The following is a 23,130-nucleotide window of genomic DNA, read 5'->3' as shown; positions in this document are numbered from 1 at the left end:
CCTATTCCCCTCCTTTCCCCCCTGCCACTTTGGGTCCTCCAGCCTTCCTCCCCCCTCCCCTGTCGTTGCTTTGGGGCCAGGCCCACTCCCCTTCTCCCCACCCGGCACTTCAAGGCCCAGGCCTGCTTCCCTTCCACCACCCCTCCGCTTTCAGGTCTGACATCATTCCTCCACTCTGGGTCCGCCCAGCCGCCCCTCCCTCCCCCCCCCAATGAATGACAGGGGAGGGAGCACACACCCACCACCCCTGTGCCACCACCATCTTCCGGAAAGGAGTGGGGAGCTTGCCCTGCTGACCCCTCCGCTCCCTCGGCCAGCAACCTGTGCCATTGCTGCCTCCAGAGAGTAGGCCCCCCCACCCCCTTGCTCTCTCTGCTCCATTGCTACTGCCTCAGGCCAGGGGGGGTGGGGGCGCCCTCCACTATCAGCTCTGTGGCTGTCATAATGGTGGCGCACTGTCACTGCTGCCTCCGGTCCCAAGCACTCTTGGAGCACTCTGATTCCTTGTTTCAGATAACCAGAGTGCGAATAAAGCATTACAGACAGACAGACTGACCAAATATTGTAATATTTGAATGATTTGTATTAGTGAAGGTATCCTCACTAATACAGATCTGTGTGTTTGTATTCAGTTAAAGCTGTGTGTGTTTATATTCCATTTTTTTCTATATGGATGCTCAATACCATTCTCATATATTTAAACCACCAGTTCATAAATGTGTCTTCATGGGCCTATACAAGTCCCACATAGTTAATTCAATTTCTAGAGCACTGTGTGAATGTCTGCACAGTTGGGACCCTATATAGATTCTGGGCTTAGCCATTGAAATTATTTTCCTGTAGATCCTCTGGTGAATAATTTTGTAGCATCTTTTATATGCAGTCAAACATTGGCTGCTTCAGTAATATTCAGAAACAAGATGGGGCACTCAAGGACTTAAGTAGTGCAGTTAGGAAACCACCTTGTTTGTGGGGACAAACATAATCAGCAAAACTTGCATGATCAAAAAGTGAAGTTTGCAGCTGCTGCTTATTAGATTTGTACAATGGAATTAATGATAAAGGAAACAGTATAGTTAAAAGCATTTGTCCTGCTTCTGATTTCATTTTGTTCTTGTAAAATTGGGATTTCAGTAAACAGTTTTAGATCTTTTAAACTAAAAGCAAATACTTATTATCGTTCTGTGAAATTAATGTTAAAAAAGTAAAAAGTAATTAAGAAGTCAAGGGGTGTGTGGGTCTCTTTCTGTTGATCAGTGTATGGGTCTTCTGCTGGTTTTGTGATATTTTTAACTTTCTTTAAAGCTAAGAGCAGAATTCCTCCATTTTCAGCAAACTAGAAACTAGATATTTTTGACCAGTTATAAGAAAGAAGTAAAAGCTGCACTATCTGGCATCTTACAAGTTGGCATGCTCTACTAACCGGCATGCTGGCTTGGGTTTCTCTGAGCCCCCACAGCTGGGGGCAAAGGAGCCTGTGCTGCCAAGCCCCCACAGCCCAGGGACATAACAGGCTGCAGGGCTGTGCGGGGTCTGCCTCCCTGTCCTGCAGGGCCCACAGGGCGATGTGGCGGGAGGGACAGTGATGCCACAGGAGGGGTGGAGGGATGCCCCATATGCAGCAGAAATGGTGGCTGGGGCCACTAGCTTAACTGGCATATTTTGTTATCCAGCATTCCCCATTCCTGGAGGCAGTTGGGGATTTCTATTTAAAACCTCTTGTCTTATCTTAATAATGATATATTCTGTATCATGTCGTGGCACACTTAAAAAGATTGCACAGCACCCTAAGGTGCCATGGCACCCTTGCTGAGCATCACTGTCTTAGTTTGTTGCATCTTAACTTTCTGAATGGACATGAGGCTTACATTTGGTCCTGAACCTGGTTGTGACTCATGCGCACACACGTCTCAAAATGAACAGTTAACGCTCAGAGTTTAGATGTTGTCAATGTTAACATGGTAGAGAATAGGATTTTGAATGATTTTGTTAGATTGCATGCATTCTACACAGCCTAATGTTATAAATTTACACTTCGACCACTTCTCATGTTTTCTCTATATCATCAACATAACTTTGTGGTAAAATCTTTTGGGTGGATTGAAAAGGGACTAGTTCTAACTTAGCTTCAAATCATATCTTCTTTCATGGCCACCAGTTATACATCAGGAAAGGTATTCTATGAGCTAATCTTCAAGAGTTTATCAAGTCCTACATGACTTTGTGTGTATTTATCACTGCTACATTGCATCCGAGTCTGTGGACTGCATTTTATACTCTTTTTCAGTAGCTGTCTGTAAGCTGGCATTTGATTTGGTTTTAGAGAGTCTCTACAGTAAGAGCAAACAGTTTTATGTGTGTTAATACCAACAATCTGTGATTTGAATGCATCGAGTTCCGAAAAATGTTCACAACATTAGATAATGACTACTGCAATTTGGGTTGCATATTAGTTTTTCTCCCCTGAATGTTGTGCATGCCTGTGTATCTCTTGGGGCCAGGGCATAGTGCAAAATTGGTTCTTAGTGTAAACTGCTGAAGGAAGGGAATTAAGAGCTAGTACTCAAGCTTTCTCCCATCTTTTATCTGAGAGTCAGATCATGTAATGCATTCAATTTCTAGAAGCACATGTATGCATCTTTAGTTATGTGCTACATATGTCTGTTAACAAAAGGGGCTTTTAGTGCTGGCGATGCCACAACCAGTAGACTCACTTGGCATATGCATCTCGGAGACAGTTGCTTAGTTTAAAGAATAATCAAAAAACAAAATGTACTTTATTTGGGACATAGAACTGGCTATTGAGTCTAGTCTTCTGCAATTCGCAGGTGTCATTTATCTAAAGTTTTAAAAATCATCTGCCTCAGCCCCCAGTACATACTGCAGCCAAAAGCACCTTATGTAGCTGAACTAAGATGTCTTATAGGAAGTCATAGATAAAAAATAGGGGAGATACGGTTCTGTCAGTGCCCTGCCACTACAGTGGCAAAAAAGTGATAGGTTATTCTGTAGCTAATCCTACATCTGTGGCTGTTGTGCTCTATAGAATTAATAGGAGCCAGTGAGCAAAGGGAGAACCCCAAATTGTTATCAGCTGATACCAGAGATGGTGATAGAGATTCAGTGAAAAAATCAGAAAAATGTCATATTCTTTGGTGGTCATCACTGTTCTTGGCTTAGATTCTTAGGAAACACTGCATAAAATTACATTTTAAAATATTTCACATTACTGTATGTATAGTGTGGAGGTGTTATGCCATGGGCACCTCTTTCCTTCATTTTAAAAAAACCAACTTCTTTAACCAGTGGTGTGGGGAGAGTGGGGGCTGGGAGATTTGTTGAGCCAAGCTAAAACTCATTGGGAGTTGGAATTCATATCTTGATTTGATAAGTGGTATATTATGTTTTATACCAAAGGGTTGTAATGGAGAAATGTGTTCTAAAAAGGGAGGCAGGGGAAAGGAATATGCTGCCCGTTAAAATGTATTTAAAGCCGTTGTCAATATTGCAGCACTTGGGAAAAGAAAAACAAGTATTAAAGGACATTCTGTAAACTTACATTCATTCTCAGACCTACTGCATGTATGAGAATTATATTGGCTCTGTAGGCAAATTATGTCATTGTTGGAGGAGGGACTGCCTCTTTTCTGCTAGGGCTGAGAATACTATTGACATTCAGATAATAAATAACATTTATTGGCAGGCCCTGTGTTATTGAGGCTTTGCAGGGTATGTCTTGTCACAGCCCTTGCTGAAATTGATAATAAAAGATACAAGAAATGTAAAGCTGGAACAGTTTTTTTCTTGTGTTTGAGGGGGGGTCCTTTTTTAAAATGAGACCTGATCTTTAGGCTTTTAAAGTCAACTCAAGGAACACTTCTGTAACATTTCTTTTTGATCATAAACACATAATGCTTAGGATGCTGCATCAAATTAGACATCATATAATAATATTAAACATCAGACCTACTTGACAGAGGAAAAGATTTTTGTGGTTGTTGCCTTTTATTGAACCAGCTGCATGGTTGGGATACACTTAAATTTAGAAAGTTTTCAAATGCATTTCTTACATAATATCTTTCCCTTCCCTTTCAGATTAATACTCAGGATTTTTTTGAAATAACATCATGCGTGTGCTTTTTAATTTTGTTATTTTTTTTTTTAAGCTAGAATTTTTAGTAATTAAATTTAAACCTAGTGTTTTTATATTTGTTTTGTGTTTTAGGATGACTACCATAGAGTAGTTAACATTGTACCCAAGAAACCACCACTACTAGATAGACCTGGGGAGGGAAGTTACAGTAGATATGACGACTACGGTCATGTTGACTACAGAGACTATGATGAGGGTCGCAGTTTTGCCCATGAACGAAGAAGTGGCCCACCACATAGAGGTGTACGTAACTTGATATTTCTTTCACAAATATGTTGCTTGTCTTTTTGTTCATTCTTGAATCTGTACATATGACTCTAATCACTTCACCCTGAGCATTTTCATTATAGAACTAAGCCTGTCCTCTCCCAAGTTCTCTCTTAAATTTAAGTTTGACATTTGCTTCTGTGCAGTCATTCTCACTTCTAAGTCTGTGATGTTCCCATGATGATGACATTGTTCTTTTTTACTGCTGTGGGCAAACATGTTATCGTCTTCCTCATGAGTGCAAAGGAAGGCTGTATTCCAACTCTCTCAAACTCTATACAGTGGCTGTGTGGGAGAAATGACCAGGTGCCTTTCCTTTTCCTTGCCCATAAACTAGTGTGGAATCAAATAAGAAAGCAAGATGAGGTATTTGGAGAGTTTTTCTGTGTCCCAAATGCCTGAATATACAAGTGATTGGACTCGAACACAGTTTAAATATATTTTGACGCCAATAACACATAAGCAAGTACCATGACAGAGGTTACTCTTCTCTTTTTTGGTTTTTTGGTTTTTCCTTTTTGGTTGGCAGTTACTTCTTAGGTAAAAATCAGTGTTCGCATCTGAAGTTCAAATCTCTCTGGTCTTCGAGCTGTTACAAAAAATTACACATCATTTATAACACTTCAGACTGTACTTCAGGTGGTGTTATGGCTCAATAAAAATTACAGTTGACACTCAATTCTGATTGGGTTTAGTTAGTAATGTTTGATATTCTGTAAAGCATTGCAATGTAGGTTTTTTGGGAGGAGCAGAGGAAGAAAAAGAATAAGTGAATGCTCTCAGAAGTTGGTTGGGATGCATTAAAAGTGGAAAAAAAAAATCTGAAAAACTAGGAAATTTTTTTTTTTTTTTCTAAAACCCTCAAATGCTTTTATTGTGTGTTTCCAAATTCTATTTAAAGCAAATTGTGATTTAAATCTGTTTTGTTCAGACAATTTTTACTTAACCATCCCTCTTCCTTTTTGTAGGAGGATTCGGGATATAGATGGCCGAGGGAAGACCACCCCGCAAGTCGACAACCTGAATACAGGTATTAATATAACTTTATTAATGTAGATCAATGCAGCTGAACCTTCTAGAGCAGTGGACTCTAGATGTTTGCAAACTGGCTGCACTTCAGACCATGAGTCCCCTCTGGTAAGGGAGGGAGAGGAGGAAGAAAGGGGAGGAGGAGGTGGCTATCAGTTTTAGAGGAAGGGGATGGAAAGGTGGTGGGCAGGGGGAAGGCTTAACTGCCAGAGGGGAGGGAGAGAACTTACATCTGGGTAAGCAGTGTCTCCTGTAGGGGAGAAGAGAAAATGAGAGTAGGGAGGGCTGCAGAGGATATCTGTTGCATGGCACAGGGCTGGGAAAGGGACACATTAGGCTGAGCTGCTTGCCACTGATTTCTGCCCCCCCAGTCCGGCTGTGGTCTGAATCCAGATCCAACCTGTGAGTTGTAGGTTGAACAGTACAGATTTAAACCATTTTACAGCTAGCACTCAATGCCACCTGTTTTAAAAGTATATATTCAGTTGTGTTTCAGTGAATTGGGACATCTCCTAGGAAACTGCTGGGAAACTTTAGTCTAAAGATAGTTAAGGGTGATGACTGCTTGTTAATTGGGGCAGAATCAAATTCTCCTTCATGAAACTGCCTCAACAGATCCTCAATTTACAAGCTACTTATTGCTTGTGCCACCAGTCTGCATCAAGCAGTAAACCAGTGGTCACCAGCCAGTGGATCTCGATGCACCTGTAGATCTTAGAGCCCGTTGTGGTAAATCTTGGAGCCTCTTGGAGTTGATCCCAGGCTGGGGTTAGGGCCTGAGTGCCCACGTGCATGCATACGCATGCCCCAGCCCAGCAGATCAGTCCGTGGGGGATGGGAGGGGTGGAAGCTGGATCGAGGCCCCTGTGGTGAGAGACAGTGCCGCAGAGGCGGGAGCAGGAGTAAATTGATTGGGGCCTCACCCAGGTGATACTTACCTGCTGGGGAGGTGCGCCCTCAAATAATTTTTTCTCTCTCTGCCTTGATTTGCCTCCTTCACCTTCCCTCCCTACAGACTTAACCTGCTTGGGTGGTTGAGGGGGTGGGGGGTGGTGGCGCACAGTAGATCTTGGATTGCTTTTAAATGCCAGAAGTGATCTCCTACTTTAAAAGGTTGGAGACCACTGCAATAAACCTTTAGGGTCTGGTTATGTGCTGGCTTTTTGTTGGAATATTTATATCAGTGGCAATTCTTAAGGACTCTGCCTTAGGCTAGGGACAGAAGCTATACATAAATCAGGATAAGTGATCAGTAGCCAGTTCAAATCTGTAACACAATAGAAGTGCAGTGCACATATACCACTTTCAAAATGGCTGAAGCTGGTTTAAGATAAAACTGGATGGAAATAATGTCTAACGTAATTGATTTAGGTTAAATTGGTTTATTGAACTTCTGTCCCAGATTCCCTCCAGATTCAAGTCAACTCATAGTCCCCTAGTATCCCAGGATACTTTGTACCTCCCCAGTTAATACTCCCCACCCCCGGCAAGGAAGGTAAACTAGCCTTGGCCCAAGCTGTCTGCCCCAGTCGAGCAGGGAGGTGTGCTGGAGTACCCCCAGGCCTCTGGCCTGGACCACTGTAGGCATGCAGCTGCATTTTCAGAATCAACAGTGAATGTCTGTTTACTTGCTTATCAGTTCAATCTATGCAGTTTACAATAACCTGCCAAGATTGAATTGATTCAGCTTCAGGCTTTTTTAACTGTCTGTACTTAGTCTTAATGTATAAATTTTCCATATTTCCTAGAGAACTTAAATATTTGCAAAAGCATTTTTCGAACAAGCTTACCCTCGTTGTTGTTCCTTCCCTACTCTTAGTTTTATAATGCATTTTTAAAAGTAATTATTGTAATTGTCTGTGAGGTGCCTATGTTTTTATTACAACTGTGTCTAAATGCCATAACAACTTGTAGGAGGGGAGAGGAATTGAGCATTACTGTACAGTTAGGATTTTATTTCAGATTTCTTTGGAGCATCCTTTTACGCAGCTCAAAAAACTTGTTCCTAGTTATGGACCCTCTACTTTGGCTCCCATTTCTTTTGAACCTAGAAGATTTCTGTATGTGTACATTTGAGTCCAGAGCATAAGAATACACAATTTTTTATTGTACAAACACCTCAGTCTCATATAATTGATTTATTTGTTTTAATATTGTCTTCAAAAAGAATATTCATGTTTAGTCACTTCAAATCATTTTTTGGTCTATTACTTTGTAACAATAAGGCAGATACTGATTTCTAGCACTGGAAGTATGTACATATGCCATGTGTTGCTATCAACCTTATTCATGTAAGTGCAGTAAACTGACCAGTGATGCTCATCTTTTTTGTCCCATGGACCAGATGAGTCGCACAGGGCTGCTCTGCTGGCTGGATTGAACCCTGTGCTGTCTTCATGTGCCTGAATCAGGCTCCATGCTGCCTCTTCCCAATCACACATTCAGGGATCAGTCCCCATGATACCTCTGGTTGACAAAATTGGGGGAACAGGGCCCCATGCCACCCCTGAATGCTGGGATTGGGGGGTGGAGGCTCTGTGCTGCCACTGCATGCTGGGATCAGGTCCTGTGTGCTGGGATTGGGTCCTTGCCACCCTTCTGTGCCAGGATTGGGCCCTGTGCTGCCTTCATGTACCAGGATCAGGTTCCTTGGGTTAGGATTAGGGCCCTGCATGCATGACAACTATTTTCAGCCCTCAGGGCTCCCCACGGGTCCCTTGCTGCCAAATTGTCAGACCCGTGGGGACCCCCATGGCCTGAATGACATAATGTTGGGGTCTGAATCTGGGAGTTAAGCACTTCAAACTAGATAATGTGGGAAGAAGAACCATGCTATCAGACTATATATAGAAGGTAACAGGCACTGGTAGAAATACTTGCTAGTTGCACTGGAAGAAATAACACAAATGAGAAGTTTCTAGACTGTCAGTTTAGTTTAATCTTTTTAATGCACATTTTGATAATAGTAGAAGGAAGGATAGTGCAGGAGTTAGGGCCTAGCCTAAGGTTCAGTGGTGATCAAGGATTTAATTCCATATCCTGTCTCAGACCTTAATGTGACCATGGATAAATTATTAAGGGCGTGTGTGATATCTACTCCTGTGACATGATTTTACTGTAGGGAGCTCAGTCTGGGCCAGTTTACTGAGCTATGCATTGCCATAGCTGGACTGTTATGGGTACCTGAGGTAGCTTAACAGCATAGTCAAACCTCGAGTCTTTGTACTTCAGCTCTCCATCTATAAAATGGAGGTAATAATACTCTCTACATTTGCAGTTGAGCTAACTGTGAGCTAAAATCTGTCTGACAATTGCAAAGTGGTAACCAGCACCTAGGTCTTATTTGGAATACATCAGTGATGCACCATCCTCCATTTGGATTTAAGATCTCAGCTTTTTAGTGGTGATGCAATACAGTTTGTGGCTCGCATGATTTAACATCATTCTAGATGTGCAGAAATTTACAGTAATATTTTTCACTGAGCTGAATGTAACCGACTGCTTTCTCTGCACATGCTTTGGAGAACAAAGTAAAGAAAAACAGGTTCAAAAGACACAACTTTGTTTCAGTCCATCAGAGAAGGGGGAAGGCACAGAAAGATCAGTGCCATTTCTTACTCTGCCACACATTCCTTTATGAAGATTTTGCAGAACAATGAGGATGGCACCATTGGCTGAATATATTGGCCCTATCAAAGGTTTTCTTGATATCAGTGAAAGCTTTGTAGAGATTGAGGTTCTGTTTACAGTGTTTTGCTTGAATCTGTTTTGCAACAAAAATAATGTTTCCTATCCCCTGACTTGGTTTAAATTGCACTGAGACCCTGGGATTTTGTCATCTAACAAATGCAAGAGCAATCAGTTAAGACAGATGAATTGCTGGAATCACGGTGCTTGTTGAGGGCTGGATCTGGCCATGATAATGGGGTGAGCAGCAGTGGCGGGGGTTAATGCAGCTCTGCCCTCTGCTGCCAACAACTGTCCCTAGCAGAGCTTCATACCATGGACTTTGGCAGGAGGCTGCACCCTGAATTTCTCATTCCTCTGGAGCAGGCTTGTCCCCTGATACCACGATGATATGGTCATCATTTTCCAGAATGGGCTGGAGGTCACTAATGATGTGTTCAAGGTGGGGGTTGTAGATGATAACCACAGAGATTCTGTTTTTCTTGTCATTAAGTCAGTATTGTAGAAGGTCGTGATAGTCTTGCGGGGTAGGCTGTCTTACATGCAGCTTTCCAGCCTCAGATGACATCTGTCCAGCAACAGACTAACTCTCACCAAGTCAACATACCAGGCTATATTCCTGAAACACGTGCCGGCTGTGTCCCATCATCAACACAGACCACATCATCACTGGACCAAGTAATACAGGTTTAAACATCTGGGGTTCATTCAGTTGCTTCTCCAATAACGTTATATATGCCATCACCTGTTTACAGTTCCCCTCTGCTGTCAACATTGGACAGACAGGGTGATCCCTGCATGAAAAAATGAATGGACACTGGTTTGACATAAGTTCCAGAAAGACACAGAAGCCTCTGGCAGAATACTTGAATCTTCCTGGACATTCCATTACTGACTTCAGAGTAGATGTTTGTAAACAACAAAACAATAAAAACAGGTTTGAATGTGAAATTGCAGAACAAAAAATCATCTACAGATTGGACTGTGTTAAGTAAGATCTCAACAGAGATTCTGGTTTCTTATCCCATTACCTGATCCCCAAACTGCTACCTGGATTTACTTTTTATTGCCCTTATGTCCCTCAGTGGGTTATCTGATCTGTTTATCCCTTTTAATCTGTTGAACCTAGCTTAACTTTTCCCAGCAGTGACCCCTCCTTCTCCTTTCCTCCTCCTTTCCTTATCCTTTGTATTTAAATGACTGTACTTATTTTCATTTGGTACCCCTGTTCTCTTCAAGTCCATTCATAGCATCTGATAAAGTAGACTGACATCTCTAAAAGTTTATGCCTTTTTTAACAAGTTAATCTCTAAGGTGCATCTGTGCCCTTCCTTTCATCTGACTTCAGACTAACATGGTTAACTGCCTCTTTTAGAGCAGCAGCAGCAGTATGATACTAGTTTAGTGCTTTGGCAACAGCTATGGTTTTCTAAGTTTTTGCTTCAAGTCTTCCTAACAATGGGATTCCATGAGGCTACATAGAGAGCAGGATTTCTTGGATTTTTCTGCTGTGAAAAGGGCTCCCTGGTCTGGTCCATTGAAAAACAGCCTTCTTAAGGTATCTTTTCTAGATGTTCTCATCCCTAGTCTTCACAGGTTTGCTCAGTCACCCAAAGGTTCACCAGAGGATATTTCCATCCCTGAGCACCTGCATTCAAGCTTCAAATTCCGTGCCTTCTGTGTCTTCTAATGTCACTGTGCCCTGTTAGTTGGCCACTCTAGTGTCACTACATAGTCCAGGAGAAGCCATGACTGTATGTCATAAATGACAGTGTAGGCCTGCTGGAGTATGGATTAATAAAACTGTTGATCATTTGCATATACAAATCACAAAGAGGCTCTGCCAACAACATGAACCAAAGTAAGCCCCAATGAATTCAAAAGTAGGCATACCATATATAGTTTGCACAAAAGTGCTGGAAAAATAGCTTGTTAGTTTTAGAGGTGCCTCTGAAGCCAACAAAGAGTGAATTGATAAGACCAGTGCAGAACACGAAAACTAAAATCAGTGACTTGGCAAGCAGGTGTCCCCATATGGTTTGAAGGCTACACTAATTGATGAGTGGTAGGGTGTACATGATGTCACTTGAAGATGTTTTACTAATTGGTGAAAACTAGGATTTTTAAACATGAAGTTGGGTTTTTTTGATTGGTGTATAAAAAATGGACGTAGGAACTCTTAGTACTTTGTACTGGGCGTAGGGGTTATTTTCGTGCTTGTTGTACCATTGCTGCAGATGACCTGGCTAGCACCGTGGACTGGCTACTCTTGTATGTTAGTATCTAGGCTTGTTTGTAGACAGTAAGTCTGGCCAAGTTCTTTGTCACTAAGAACAAAACAATGTAGTGATGAGGTTAGGGGCACAGCATCACACCCTGACAACGTTCATGCAGACCATTCAGATTCAGGGAGCCTGATATGACCAGTAACACTTAACCCCCAAATAATAGTAATGGAATTGGATAAAATCACTCATAGACAACACTGGTGACTCCATAGAGACCTACAGACAATATGTGAATGTGTTGAAGTGGCATTGTTTACATAGCATGACCACCCCTTTATCATCTCAATGTTCTTTTAAAGAAAAAGAAACATAGAAATTATCTATGGGAAAGGGATACCGTCTCTGTCTGTCACTAAATGTTTTCTGAGCATTGTGTGGAAAGGCCATTTCTCATGTAATTTGTTAATCTCTCCTTACCCTATATCAGAGACTTGCCACCTGCTGTGCTAGTGTCTTAGCTGCCATTTGACCCATATAAGTTTATTTCAATAGTTTTGCTGTTAGCCACTTGCACATTTAACAAATGAAGAGAATGTCGGTTCCCACCAGTTGCTCAGCACCAATAGCAGCTGCCTCATCAGAGAACAGATGTTTTCAGTGTAAGCGACCCTGCCAGGAATTTAAGCTTCCACCAGCATACTTTCTTGGGTTGCTGAGGCACAGATGTTATGGTACATACTAATATAATTTTACTGAAAATTGTGTCAGTGCTTGACCTGTTCCTTTAAAATTTCCTAGTACAGCTACTTCCACTGCAACTTTTGAAATGTTTCATTAAAGGTAGTAAAGGCAGTTCTTGTTTGCACACCAGAATGAATGCACACTGGAAAACTGTTTAAAGACAAGAATATTCAATTACTGATGGGGGCACATTTCTCGCAAGAAAACCACTGTCTTTCCCCAATCTCTCAGTTCAAATGCTCAAAGAGAATTTGCAAACCATTTTTCACAGATGAGTCTATGAACTTCACTTCATCAACCTCCTGGATACAAAAAATCATGGACTAAATATAGACATTGGATTTATGACACATTATAACCTGCCTGACATCTGACTCCCCAGGTACCTCTCCACTATTTGCCTGCTACATTCACCCCACCTCTTCTCCCCCCCAGCCTGTCTCTCACCCGCTGACTTCAGTTTAAATCTTCACTGACTGCCTTTCTTGCATGCATACCAGCCTCTGGCTTCTTTACTATTCATTCCATCCAGGAAGAGCGCACACCAACTGCAGCCTGACAAAGGGTTTTTGAACCCAAAATCTCGCTAAGAATTTTTTTCCAACTATTTGAGTTGGTTTAATAAGGTACCAGATTTAGCCAAAGAACCTTGTCTGCCTATGTCCTTAGACCAACACGGCTACAACCTAACACCCCTGTAAAAATACTTTTGTACTTTACGTTTGCTTCCCTTTTTAAGAAAAAACACCAAATTATTTAAAGTTTGGGTGGGGTAGAGGAGTATGTGTTTTATATAGAGCAAGAGTGGCACCCAGTGGCCAGAAAGATTTTCTTTAGAAAATGCTTTCTTTCTGGTTTAATCTCTTTAGGAGATATAAGATAAAAATTGGCTCAGGTTTGGCTGTTTGGACTTTATTTTAGTAATCTGGTTTGTTTATTTTGATGTATATTTGCATTTTTCTGTTGGTAAACTTTTATAAAAATGTTCAGTTTCATGGGAAAGTGTTTCTATACTAAATAGACATTTGCTGATCTTTTCAGAAGTTTGACTACATTTTCATACAGGCTAACTGTAAGATGTTTATAATATTTATATGGGGGAGCACAGTGATTTTAAGAAACTTGGATATGAAGGATTGTGCTCCCCCTGCTAAACATCTTTTTCAAACTGCTGAAGTGTGAAAACTTTTCATTGCATACACCAATAAACTTTTAGTAGTGGCATTCACTAGAGCACTGGTTCTCAGCCTTTATAATCTCAAGGCACCCCTTGTTAGACTTGAGCCCCCCCTTGAAAGTGCCAGCTCGTAGTTTTTACTTGCTGTTTTTTCTTTTACTTTGGACAAATAATAGTGCAATTCTTTTATTGCAAAGAACTCAGACCACAACAGGTCAGCGTGTTTTTGACAATATGAGTTCCTGTTTGACACCTCTGGGTTTATCTTGTGAATCACGTTTGTACCCCTAACAGTGCTAACATTCTGTAGCAATTTGCAGCACCTTTAAAAGGATGTCAGGGTACACTAGGATGCTGCAGCACCCTGGATGATAATCACTGCATTAGAGTAAATTGCAATGAAGTATTCAAAATGCATGTTTCTTTTGTTTACTTTGGTGAAATTACTAATTATTTTCTATTCTAAAAACATCTCTGCATCATAAAGGAAGATTGAATCAGAAAATGTTAACTACACATATATGCCTCTGGTGATGAAAATGGGAAGGTGATTACAGAAGTGAAAATAGTAGTTAAATTGGTGTGATTTCATTATATATAACATGGACAAAAAACAGCTGAAAGTTTTTTAGCATATATATCTGCTTATATATCTAAATATTAAGAATTTTTGTATAGTTAACCAGACTTTGTGTTTAGTTGTCAAAAACATTTTTTCCTAAATGAAAACCATTCTTCTAAAGCACTCACAACTCTTTTTAGCTTACCTTAAAAACTGAGAAGGCAGTTAAAAATGTAGCAGCAATGACTGTTTTCATATACAATGATTAACAATTTAAAAACAGTTTCAGGTAGAAGTCCAGCAGCAGTGTGGGGGCGACCCATTTTTTTTGTACCAAGTGCAGCATGTATGATTACCTGCTGCAGGTGCAGGTTTCATATGTGTGTACCCATTGCAAGAAACTCCTGACTGAGAGGATGAGAACATTTCCCTGGGATAGTGGCAGAACTGGAGCAGCTAAGGGAGCCAGAGAGGTTCATAGATGAGGCATTTGGGGATGTTGTAGAGAAGTCCCATCTCCATTGCATCAGCCCCTATGCTGCTAAGGAGGATGAGAGCCTTGGAAAGCATCTGATTGAGAAAGAGGGAAACTATCTCCTAGATGGGACTCGCCTGTTGGTTGATGTTATAGTCCTCTTACATCAAGGATGGGGAGGGGATCCCACAGGATAGAAGGAGGCAGGTGGTGGTATTGGGTGATTTGATTATTAGGCAAGTAGATAGCTGGGTTTGTAGTGTGTGGGAAGACTTCATAAAGACTTTCCTGCTGGGTGCAAAGGTAGCAGATCTTATGAGCTGTGTAGATTAGTTCCTAGAGAATGCTGGGGAGGAGCCAGAGGTGATTCATGTTATTGGCGGGCAGGTGATATTGAAAAGGTGGTAGAGTAGCTTTATCTTAATCTAAAAATTTGGGGGAAAGCCTTCAGGTGTGGAACAGCACATATTTTGGATTAACATACCATATAGGGGTGAAACTATAAACAGTGAGGCTAGGAAGCGGGGAGGGAGTACTTGGGTAAAATGCAGAGAAGACCAGCCCTGACAGACCTTTTTACTGATTAAAAGGTCACACACAGGTAACCAATCAAACATCAAGAAAAAACCAAGCAGATTTTAGACTAATGCTAAACATCTAAGTTCCAAGATGGGGGAACTTAAATAGGTCATGCTGGTTGGGAAGTGGCCAATACTGCTTTGAATCAAGGTAGATTTTTCAATAGATAAGAGGTACGATAGAATCTCTGCATATAGGAATTTTTTGTTTCAATTGAAAAAAAGTACATTTGGGGATATACTATAAAACCTCAGAATAGGATGACAGCAGCTAGCTAGAAATGCTGAGGGAGTTGAGAGAGGCTGCAACAGCAGAAAACACAGTAATAATGGGGGACTTCATTTAGACTGGATCAATCTAACATCAGGCCAGGATGCAGAGACCAAATTTCTTGAAGTGATAAAAGACTGCTTTCTCGAACAGTTAGTCCTGAAGCCTAGTCCTGAGTAGTGCACATGATTTAGTGTAAAAAGTGTCACTGAACCACTCTGCAATAGTGAGCACAGTTCAATTGGTTTGGACATTCATGTAGGAGGGGAGACGAGAAGACCATCTACCACAGTAACCTTTAACTTTAAAAGGGAAGACTATGCCAAAATGAGGAAGCTTGATAGAAGTTAAAAGGGTCCCCTAAGGAGGTGAAGAGTGTACAAGCAGCATGGGAACTGCTTAAGAACACCACACTGGAGGCATAGATTTAATAGATTTTAGGGTTGGAAGGGACCTATTAGATCACTGAGTCCGACTCCCTGCCCTGGGCACGCAAGAGTGCTGGGGTCAGATGACCCCAGCCAGGTGTTTGTTCAATTTCCTCTTAAATACCTCCAAGGAAGTATTCCATATTTTGGCAACCCACACTGTAAAGAATTTTTTCCTGATGTCCAGTCTAAATTTGCTTTCCTTCAGTTTGTGGCTAGTTTCTAGTTACCCTGATGGCACCCTGGTAAACATCAGATCCCCTGTTTCCTGCTGCCTTCCCCCCCCCGGATGCATTTGTAGGCAGCCACAAGATCACCTCTCAGCCTTTTCTTGTGGAGGCTGAAGAGATTCAGGTCCCTCAATTGGTCCTTGAAGGGTTTTTCCTGTAGGCCTTTAACTTGATGGGTGGCTCTCCTCTGAACCCTTTTCAAGTTATCTACATCCTTCTTGAAGTGCGGCACCCAAAACTGGGTACATTACTTCAGCTGCAGCCTGACCAGTGCCGTATAGAGGGCAAGTATCACCGCAGACCTGTTTGTGATGCACCTACTTATGCAAGAAAGAGTGCGGTTAGCTTTACTTATTATTTCATCACATTGGTGACTCATGTTTATTTTGGAGTAGACTACAACTCCAAGATCCCTTTCCCCAGTTGTGCTACTTACAATGGTACCTCCCAGGCTATAGGTGTGTTGATTATTCTTCTTCCCTAGGTGCAACGCATGTCACTTATCTTTGTTGAACTGCATCCTATTCTGTTCATAGAGCAAATGCATACTGTAATTAAGAAAAAATGGAAAGTGGACGAAAGGAAAGATAGCATAGTTTAATGGCAGAGTTGCAGAGGCAGTAAACTGAAAAAAGGGCTTCTTTTAAATTATGGAAGAAAAATCCTAATGAGGAAAAAAAGGGCATAAACAAGTACGTTAGAAGCTGAAGACCTGCTCAGGAGTCGGTTGGACTTTTGTATGATCGAGGTGTAAAAGGCATGCTAAAGGATGACAGGGCCATTGCCAAGAACCTAAATAGATTCTTTGCATCTGTCTTCACAGATGTTAGGAAAATTCCCTCACCAGATCCAGTCCTTTCTCGGGGCAAGTCAGTGGAGCTGACACAAATTGAGGTTTCAGTAATTGAGGTCATAAACACTAGCAGATCACCAGGGACCTGACTGGGTTTGCCTTATGGCCCTGAAAGAGTTCAGATTGCAAATAGCCAAACTCCTATTGCAACATATCACTTAAAACAGCTTTGATGCCAGAGGACTGGAGGTTTGCCAGTATGATTCTTATATTTTAAAAAAGGCTTTAGAAGGGGACTTGGGGAACTGCAGGTCAATGAGCCTAACTTCTGTAGCTGGAAAATTGGTAGAAAAAATTATTAAAGAATTGTTCAATACGTGATTGAACATGACTAGCTTGGAAGGAATCAGTGTGGCATCAAAGAGAAATCATGCCTCACCAACCTGCATTGAGAGTGTTAGTAAGCAGCTGGATCAGGATGATCCAGTTGGCAGTATATCTAGACATCCAAAAAGCCTTTGACAAGCCCCCCGTGAGAGGCTCTTAATTAAATTGGGTAGTCATGGGATTACAGGGAATATCCACTTCTGGATTAGGATTTGTTTTAAAGATAGAAAGCAAAGAATGAGTATAAATGATCAGTTTTCGGGATGAAAAGAAGTAAGCAGTAGGGTCTGCCAGCGATCTGTGTTGGGACCAGTGCTGTTTAACATATTCATATATGACCTGGAAAAGGGGGTGAGTAGTGAGGTGGCTAAATTTACAGATGACCCAAAATCATAGGTGAAGGGAGAAAAAAAAATTGGGGGGGAGGGCTTGAGCACATGTGCACATGCACATTCCCCCTCCCTCACCCCCGGCAAGTAACTATGTGTGGGAAAGGGCCTGGGAGATTGAGTCCCTGCCCTGCACAGCCAGGACAGGGCACTGGACGGAGCCACTAGCATTTCATCTGGGGGGGCACCTGATGTGGGGAGGGGGTGGCAGCTCCCGCCACTGCACGCATCCTGGGAGGCTTGTGGGGGCATGTGCCCCTGGGTCTGCACAGGGAAGGGCGGGCTGCAGCTGCAGGCTGGGGCAGTTCCAGGTTCTTTCTGGCAGGGGGGAGCTGGGCTGGGTGGTGGCAGTAGTGGTAGTGGGGGCTACAAAGAATCGGGAGGCTGTAGTCCCCCATGCTCTCAGTGCCACCACCCTGCACCGTGTCCACAGCCTGGCCCAGCTCCCCCTGCCTCCCAAGCTGGGAAGAGCTCAGTTCCGCCCTAGCCCTCAGTGAGTGGCAGTCTACCCTGCCCAATGCAGATCTGGGGCACATGCCCTTCAGGCCTCTTGGAGTGAGTGTAACAGCAGGAGCTGCAACCCCTGGAAGAGCTGCTGGTGGCTCAGTCCCGCTCCTTGCCAGCTGTGCAGTGCCTGCCACAGACCCACTCCCTCCCCACCCCTTCCATAATGTCCCGTGCAGATCCAGGGCACACACCCTCCCATGCCTCCTGGGGTGCGCATAGCAGCAGGAACCACAGCCCCTGGACAGAGTGCTCATGGCTCAGTCCTGCGCCCCACTGGCTGTGCAGCACCAGCCCCAGCCCTAGACCCACTCCCTCCCCATCCCTGCTTCAGCCTCCAGAAGCCTGGGGCTGGGCTGCCTTGTGGCCCTACCAGTGCCCCACATTTGGGGGGGGCTAAGCCCTATTAGCCCCCGACTTCCGTTGCCTAATATTCAGCCCCTGGTCCACTGTAATCCCCAAGTGCTTCTTTCCAGTACTTCAGCCTAGCCAATCACTCCATAGTCTGTATCGTGCATTCAGTTATTCTGTCCCAAGCACAGGACTTTGCACTTGTCCTCGTTGAATCTCATTTATTTGGACCATTACTTCAGTCTGTCCGAGTCATTCTGAATCCCAGCCCTGCCTTCCATAGCGTGTGCAATTCTAACCAACTTGGTATCACCTGTAAATTTGCTAAATGTACACTTGATCCCATCATCCAAATTATAAATGGGGATGTTGAACAATACTAGTCCTGGGACAGATCCTGGGGTCCCACTCGATACCTCTTCCCAGTTAGCCATTGATAATTGCTTGCTGAGTGCAATGATCCAATATTTTACGTATCCACCTAACTGTACTTTCGTCTAGCCTGTATTTCCTTAGCTACTGCAGTAGATTCTGTCAGTCCCAGGTAGGCCTCATCAACCATCTCTGAACACACAGATAAGACAATCATGGAAGACAGTCATCCTCTACTGCGAGAGATTGCTGAAGAAGATTTCCTTAGCTTGAGAATGACACCGTCTCCCTTGACAAAACCTTGCTAAAGTCAAGGTATATTGCATCCACTGCTCTCCCCTCATCCACAGCACCTGTCACTTTATCATAGACGGAAATCAGGTTGGTCAGGCATGACTTGCTCTTGGTAGATCCATGCTGACTGTTCCTGATCGTTTTCTCCTCTAGGTCCTTCACAATAGATTCCTGGAGTACTTGCTCCATGATCTGTCTGAGTATGGAGTTCAGGCTGGCTGGCCTCTAGTTCCCCAAATCCTCCTCCTTCCCCTTCTTAAAGATAGGCATTGTATTTGCCCTTTTCAGCCATCCAGGACCTCACCTGACCTGCACAAGTTCTCAAAAAGGATAGCCAATGGCTCCAAAATGACCTCAGTCAATTCCTTCAGTACCCTCAGGTGCATTCCTTCTGGCCCTACCAACTTGAAAACACCTAGCTTTGTTAAGTAATCCCTAACCTGGTCTGTTTGTGTCTAGGCTCTTTGTCTCTGTCCCTGTCTTTGCTGTGTACTGCAGTTGTCACCTGGTAGCTGCCCCCATTTGTACAAACAAGTAAAAAAGGCTTTACATACATCAGCCTTCTCTGCACTGTCTATGACAAGATTGCTTTCCACGTGCTGTAAGGGACCTATAGAATCTCTTGTCTTCCTCTTACTTTTGATGTACCTATAGAATCCCTTTTTACAACTGCATCTCAAATTGTGCCCTGGCCTTCCTAATTTTAACTCTGTGTGCATGCGTAATACTCTTTTACTCCTCCCTGTTGTTGTGTGCAAGTTTCCACTTTTTATAAGATTCCTATTTGAATTTCAGCACATGGAAAATCTAGCCAGCCTGATCTCCTGTTCCACAGGCATGCAGCATCAGTATAGCTTATTCTGGCTCATCAGTATAGCTTGCTCCTGCATCCTTAAAAGGCCTCCTTAAAGTACAGTCAGTTCTTCCTTACACTTGCCTCCCAAAGATCCTGCCCACCAGATCTATGAGTTTGTTAAAATTTGCTTTTATGAAGTCCAGTGTCCTTATTCTGCTGCTGTCCTTCCTTCTTCCCCTTAGAAGTCTGGACCCTTTCATTTTGTGGTCATCGTCACCAAAATTACCTTCCACCTTTCTTTTCTCAGCCAGTGCTTGCTGTGAGCAGTAAGTCAACAAGAAAGTCAAAAAGAGCTTCTCCCTTCTTCCTTGACTAAGGAAGAAAGTCAAGAAAAGCTTCCCCTCTCTTTGGCCTCTCTACCGTCTGAATCAAAATGTTATATCCAACTCCCCAGGAATTTTTTGGACTGCTTGTGCAGTTCTGTGTTTCCTTCCAGCGGATGTCCTAATAATAGAAGTCCCCTATGCAGATCAAGTCTTGCAATTTGTAAGCTTCTGTCAGTTGTTTAGAGAAGGCTTCATCTACCTCCTTTTGGTTTGGAGGCCTGTAGGAGGTGCCCACCATCACTTTCCCCAGTTGGAGTTGTTCTTTGACAGAGGACAGTATATTAAATGGAACCCTGTGCTGAGATATGCACAGCTTTCCAGGTGGCAGTGAAGCTGGGAGTCTCGAAGTAATTTGAATATCCAGGATCACATGTGGACCATTGCCACACAGACATTTTATAGTCCATGACAGTCATTTTTATCTGTGCAAATGCATTTTATCTGTGCAAATACAAGCACTTTAGCTAAAGGGTATGCATTTCTAAATAAATTGTCAGGATTTTGCTGAGAGCTTCCACTGACTTTAAATAGAATCATGGGGCAAAACTGGTACACAGAAGATTGAAAGCTTATTTCAGCCTCTTTAAAATTTAACAAGAAATTAATGTTATATTTTTCAGTCAGCATTTTGCATCCAGAATTTAAAATTTTTTTTTTTAGTGTAAATCAATTATTTTAGAACATACTTGCTATTTTTATTTAAGTTTAAAATGGCACATAATGTTTTAGAGGGTCTTTAGGCTTTACCTTTGGATTTCTTTGCAGTGTAAACTGATTTTTGTTTTGCTTATAGAGGAGAGACTTAGCCAGAGGGACTTACGGAATGGTTTTAAAAATGTACACAAGTCTTCTGTGTTCTGTTGCAGTTTTGGCAGGTCTTAAGGGGCACTGCACAAGAGCCTCTTTCTTTTAAAAAAAAATATCACCTATAAGCACTTTGCCCAACAAAAATGTTTTTGCATTTGACAGATTTGATAAGTATATTTCCAATCATATGCATCAGGAAATTGTCTTTTAAATAAAGTGAACAAATTTGTTCATACATTTGAAAATTAGTTTTTGTTTTTTCCATTAAAAAAGCATCCTTGGTCAAATGAAAATGTAAAAATTCTATCATTTATACCATAAGTATTGTTTAAGTGTTAGTTTCTTATTAATATAATATCACTGCAATACATGTCTATATAAAAGTGCTTATTTGAAGAATACAAACAAAAAACTAGAACATTTGGTTCCAAAATGATACCTTTTATTATACCAACTAGAAAATGAAGAGAAAATTATCCTTTTCTGTAAGCTTTTGGAATCAAAGTCCCTTTGTCAGACTCTGGGAAAAGTATAGATGGTAAGAAGTCCCCATAGGTAGAAAATAAACTTCATTTTTGCACAGAGGGAGCTGAAGATGGAAGGCTCTGGCTCTATGAAAATGTCTTTGTGAGCTGTGTTAAGTAGCTTTTTGATGTGTTGATCAGGTAGAATTCCTTCTCTGGAGGTGTCAGATGGCAGGCAGGGAGGTTAAAAAAAACCAACTTTCTCATTGTTCTGCAACGAAGTTTAAAATCCAAAATCTGAAGAACCTTTATGTATCTGAAGAATATGATGTTATTTCTTCAGTGAAGGAGATGTATTTTATTAGGAATAGCTAGCTAAGTGAATTTACTTTGGCTTTTGATTTATTTTCTTGATTTAGTGTCTTCTAATATGATAAAAATGTAAAACAACACTAAGCCTTAGGACTCTGATCCTGTAAGTTTTTTTGACAATTGGGAAAGTGCTTATCCAAATATTATGTGCGATCAAACTCTCTCTGCCCTATACCCCACCCCCGCCAAAGTCTTAGGCTGTGTTGGTCCACATCTTAAATCTACCTTACATGGTAGATTTTTGGAACTCAGAAGTTCACAGGTATATCTGACTCTTTCAGCTTTGGGTATAGGAACACTACCGTGTGCTTTGTTTTAGCTTAGAACTTTTTAGTAATCTTAACCGTAAAGGACTGATACCAGAGAGAGTGGGAAAGGATTAGTTTACAGGACTTTAGTATACTGTCCTGCTGAGGCCCTTACTTAATCTAAGTCTTTGGCATTCTCTTTGAAATGCCCTAATATTCTTAGGTGAGTCCATTTACATATTTAGTTTCTGGTGATGTCAGTCCATTAGGCAGTTTTGTTATCAACAAGAGTATGTTGAACTAGATATCCCATTTCATTTCACATTGGTATGATTTGGTTGGCCTGAAAGTTGAAGGCCTTGACACACCTTTATTGAAGACAAGGCTGCCATCACACTGCCTTAGGGATGTTTCCATTGCAGACATCTGTAAATCTGCTTTCCATATCTTTACAAAGCACTATTGCTTAGGATAATCAGGGAATTGAATTTTGGATTATTTATGCTTCATCATTTTTTAAGGTAATAGAAGCCAAAATACCACCCCAGCATCTTTTTTTTTCATGGTTCTTTCCTGATTATGTGCTTACCCCACAAGTTTTATCTGTTGGTGTTGGAGAGTGTATTTAAAGCCTTCTGTATTTAAATGACTCGTCACTTGCTTCTGTTGTTTTCATTTTATTGGGGGCAACTCTTAAACATTTTTATCTGGATGAAAAATCCTTCAAAGGCTTTTTAGATTAGAAAGTTATTTATCATAATTTCGATTTTTCTGATATAGAATCATTACAGACTTTACTTTTATGGGCAGTTCTGAAAATCTTAATTTTATTGAAATATTTTGATACTTTTGCAGATGGGAAGTTTGTGTTAATTTCTAACAGCATTTTTTAACTGTTGTAACAGATCTGAAAAACTTGATTTTGATCCAACATGGCCTCAAGTTTTAATAAGCTGTAGCTTGTAGGCCAAACTCATGGTTGTGTAGCCATGTTTTATTTTCTTCTCCAACAACTGTTTTCCCAAATCTTACATTTACATGCCAAAAAAACCCTTACCTTTTATGTTTAAAAATATTGGCAATTTTGTGAAAGAAATTGGTTTATTGCTACATATGTTCCCTTAACTGTAAATTTGATTTT

General features: G+C 41.7%; 1 protein-coding gene across 5 annotated transcripts in view; it reads left to right on the top strand.

Annotated features, from left to right (window-relative positions):
- The window catches only part of PPHLN1 (periphilin 1), a 118,424-nt gene that overhangs the window by 18,363 nt on the left and 76,931 nt on the right, over window positions 1-23,130 (top strand). For 3 of the 5 annotated variants that reach the window (XM_019543364.1, XM_019543362.1, XM_019543363.1), the window contains exons 4-5: window positions 4,226-4,396; window positions 5,389-5,450. In XM_019543364.1, coding sequence (XP_019398909.1) covers window positions 4,226-4,396; window positions 5,389-5,450 — 233 coding nt within the window. The remainder of the gene's footprint in view (window positions 1-4,225; window positions 4,397-5,388; window positions 5,451-23,130) is intronic. The other 2 variants (XM_019543367.1, XM_019543366.1) reach the window with 1 other exon arrangement.

This window comes from Crocodylus porosus, unplaced genomic scaffold (assembly GCF_001723895.1).
Source record: "Crocodylus porosus isolate Cpor-Errol unplaced genomic scaffold, CroPor_comp1, whole genome shotgun sequence".
Classification (NCBI taxonomy): domain Eukaryota; kingdom Metazoa; phylum Chordata; order Crocodylia; family Crocodylidae; genus Crocodylus; species Crocodylus porosus.
Note: the sequence above shows the minus strand (reverse complement) of the source record. Positions and strands in the feature narration are given on the sequence as shown.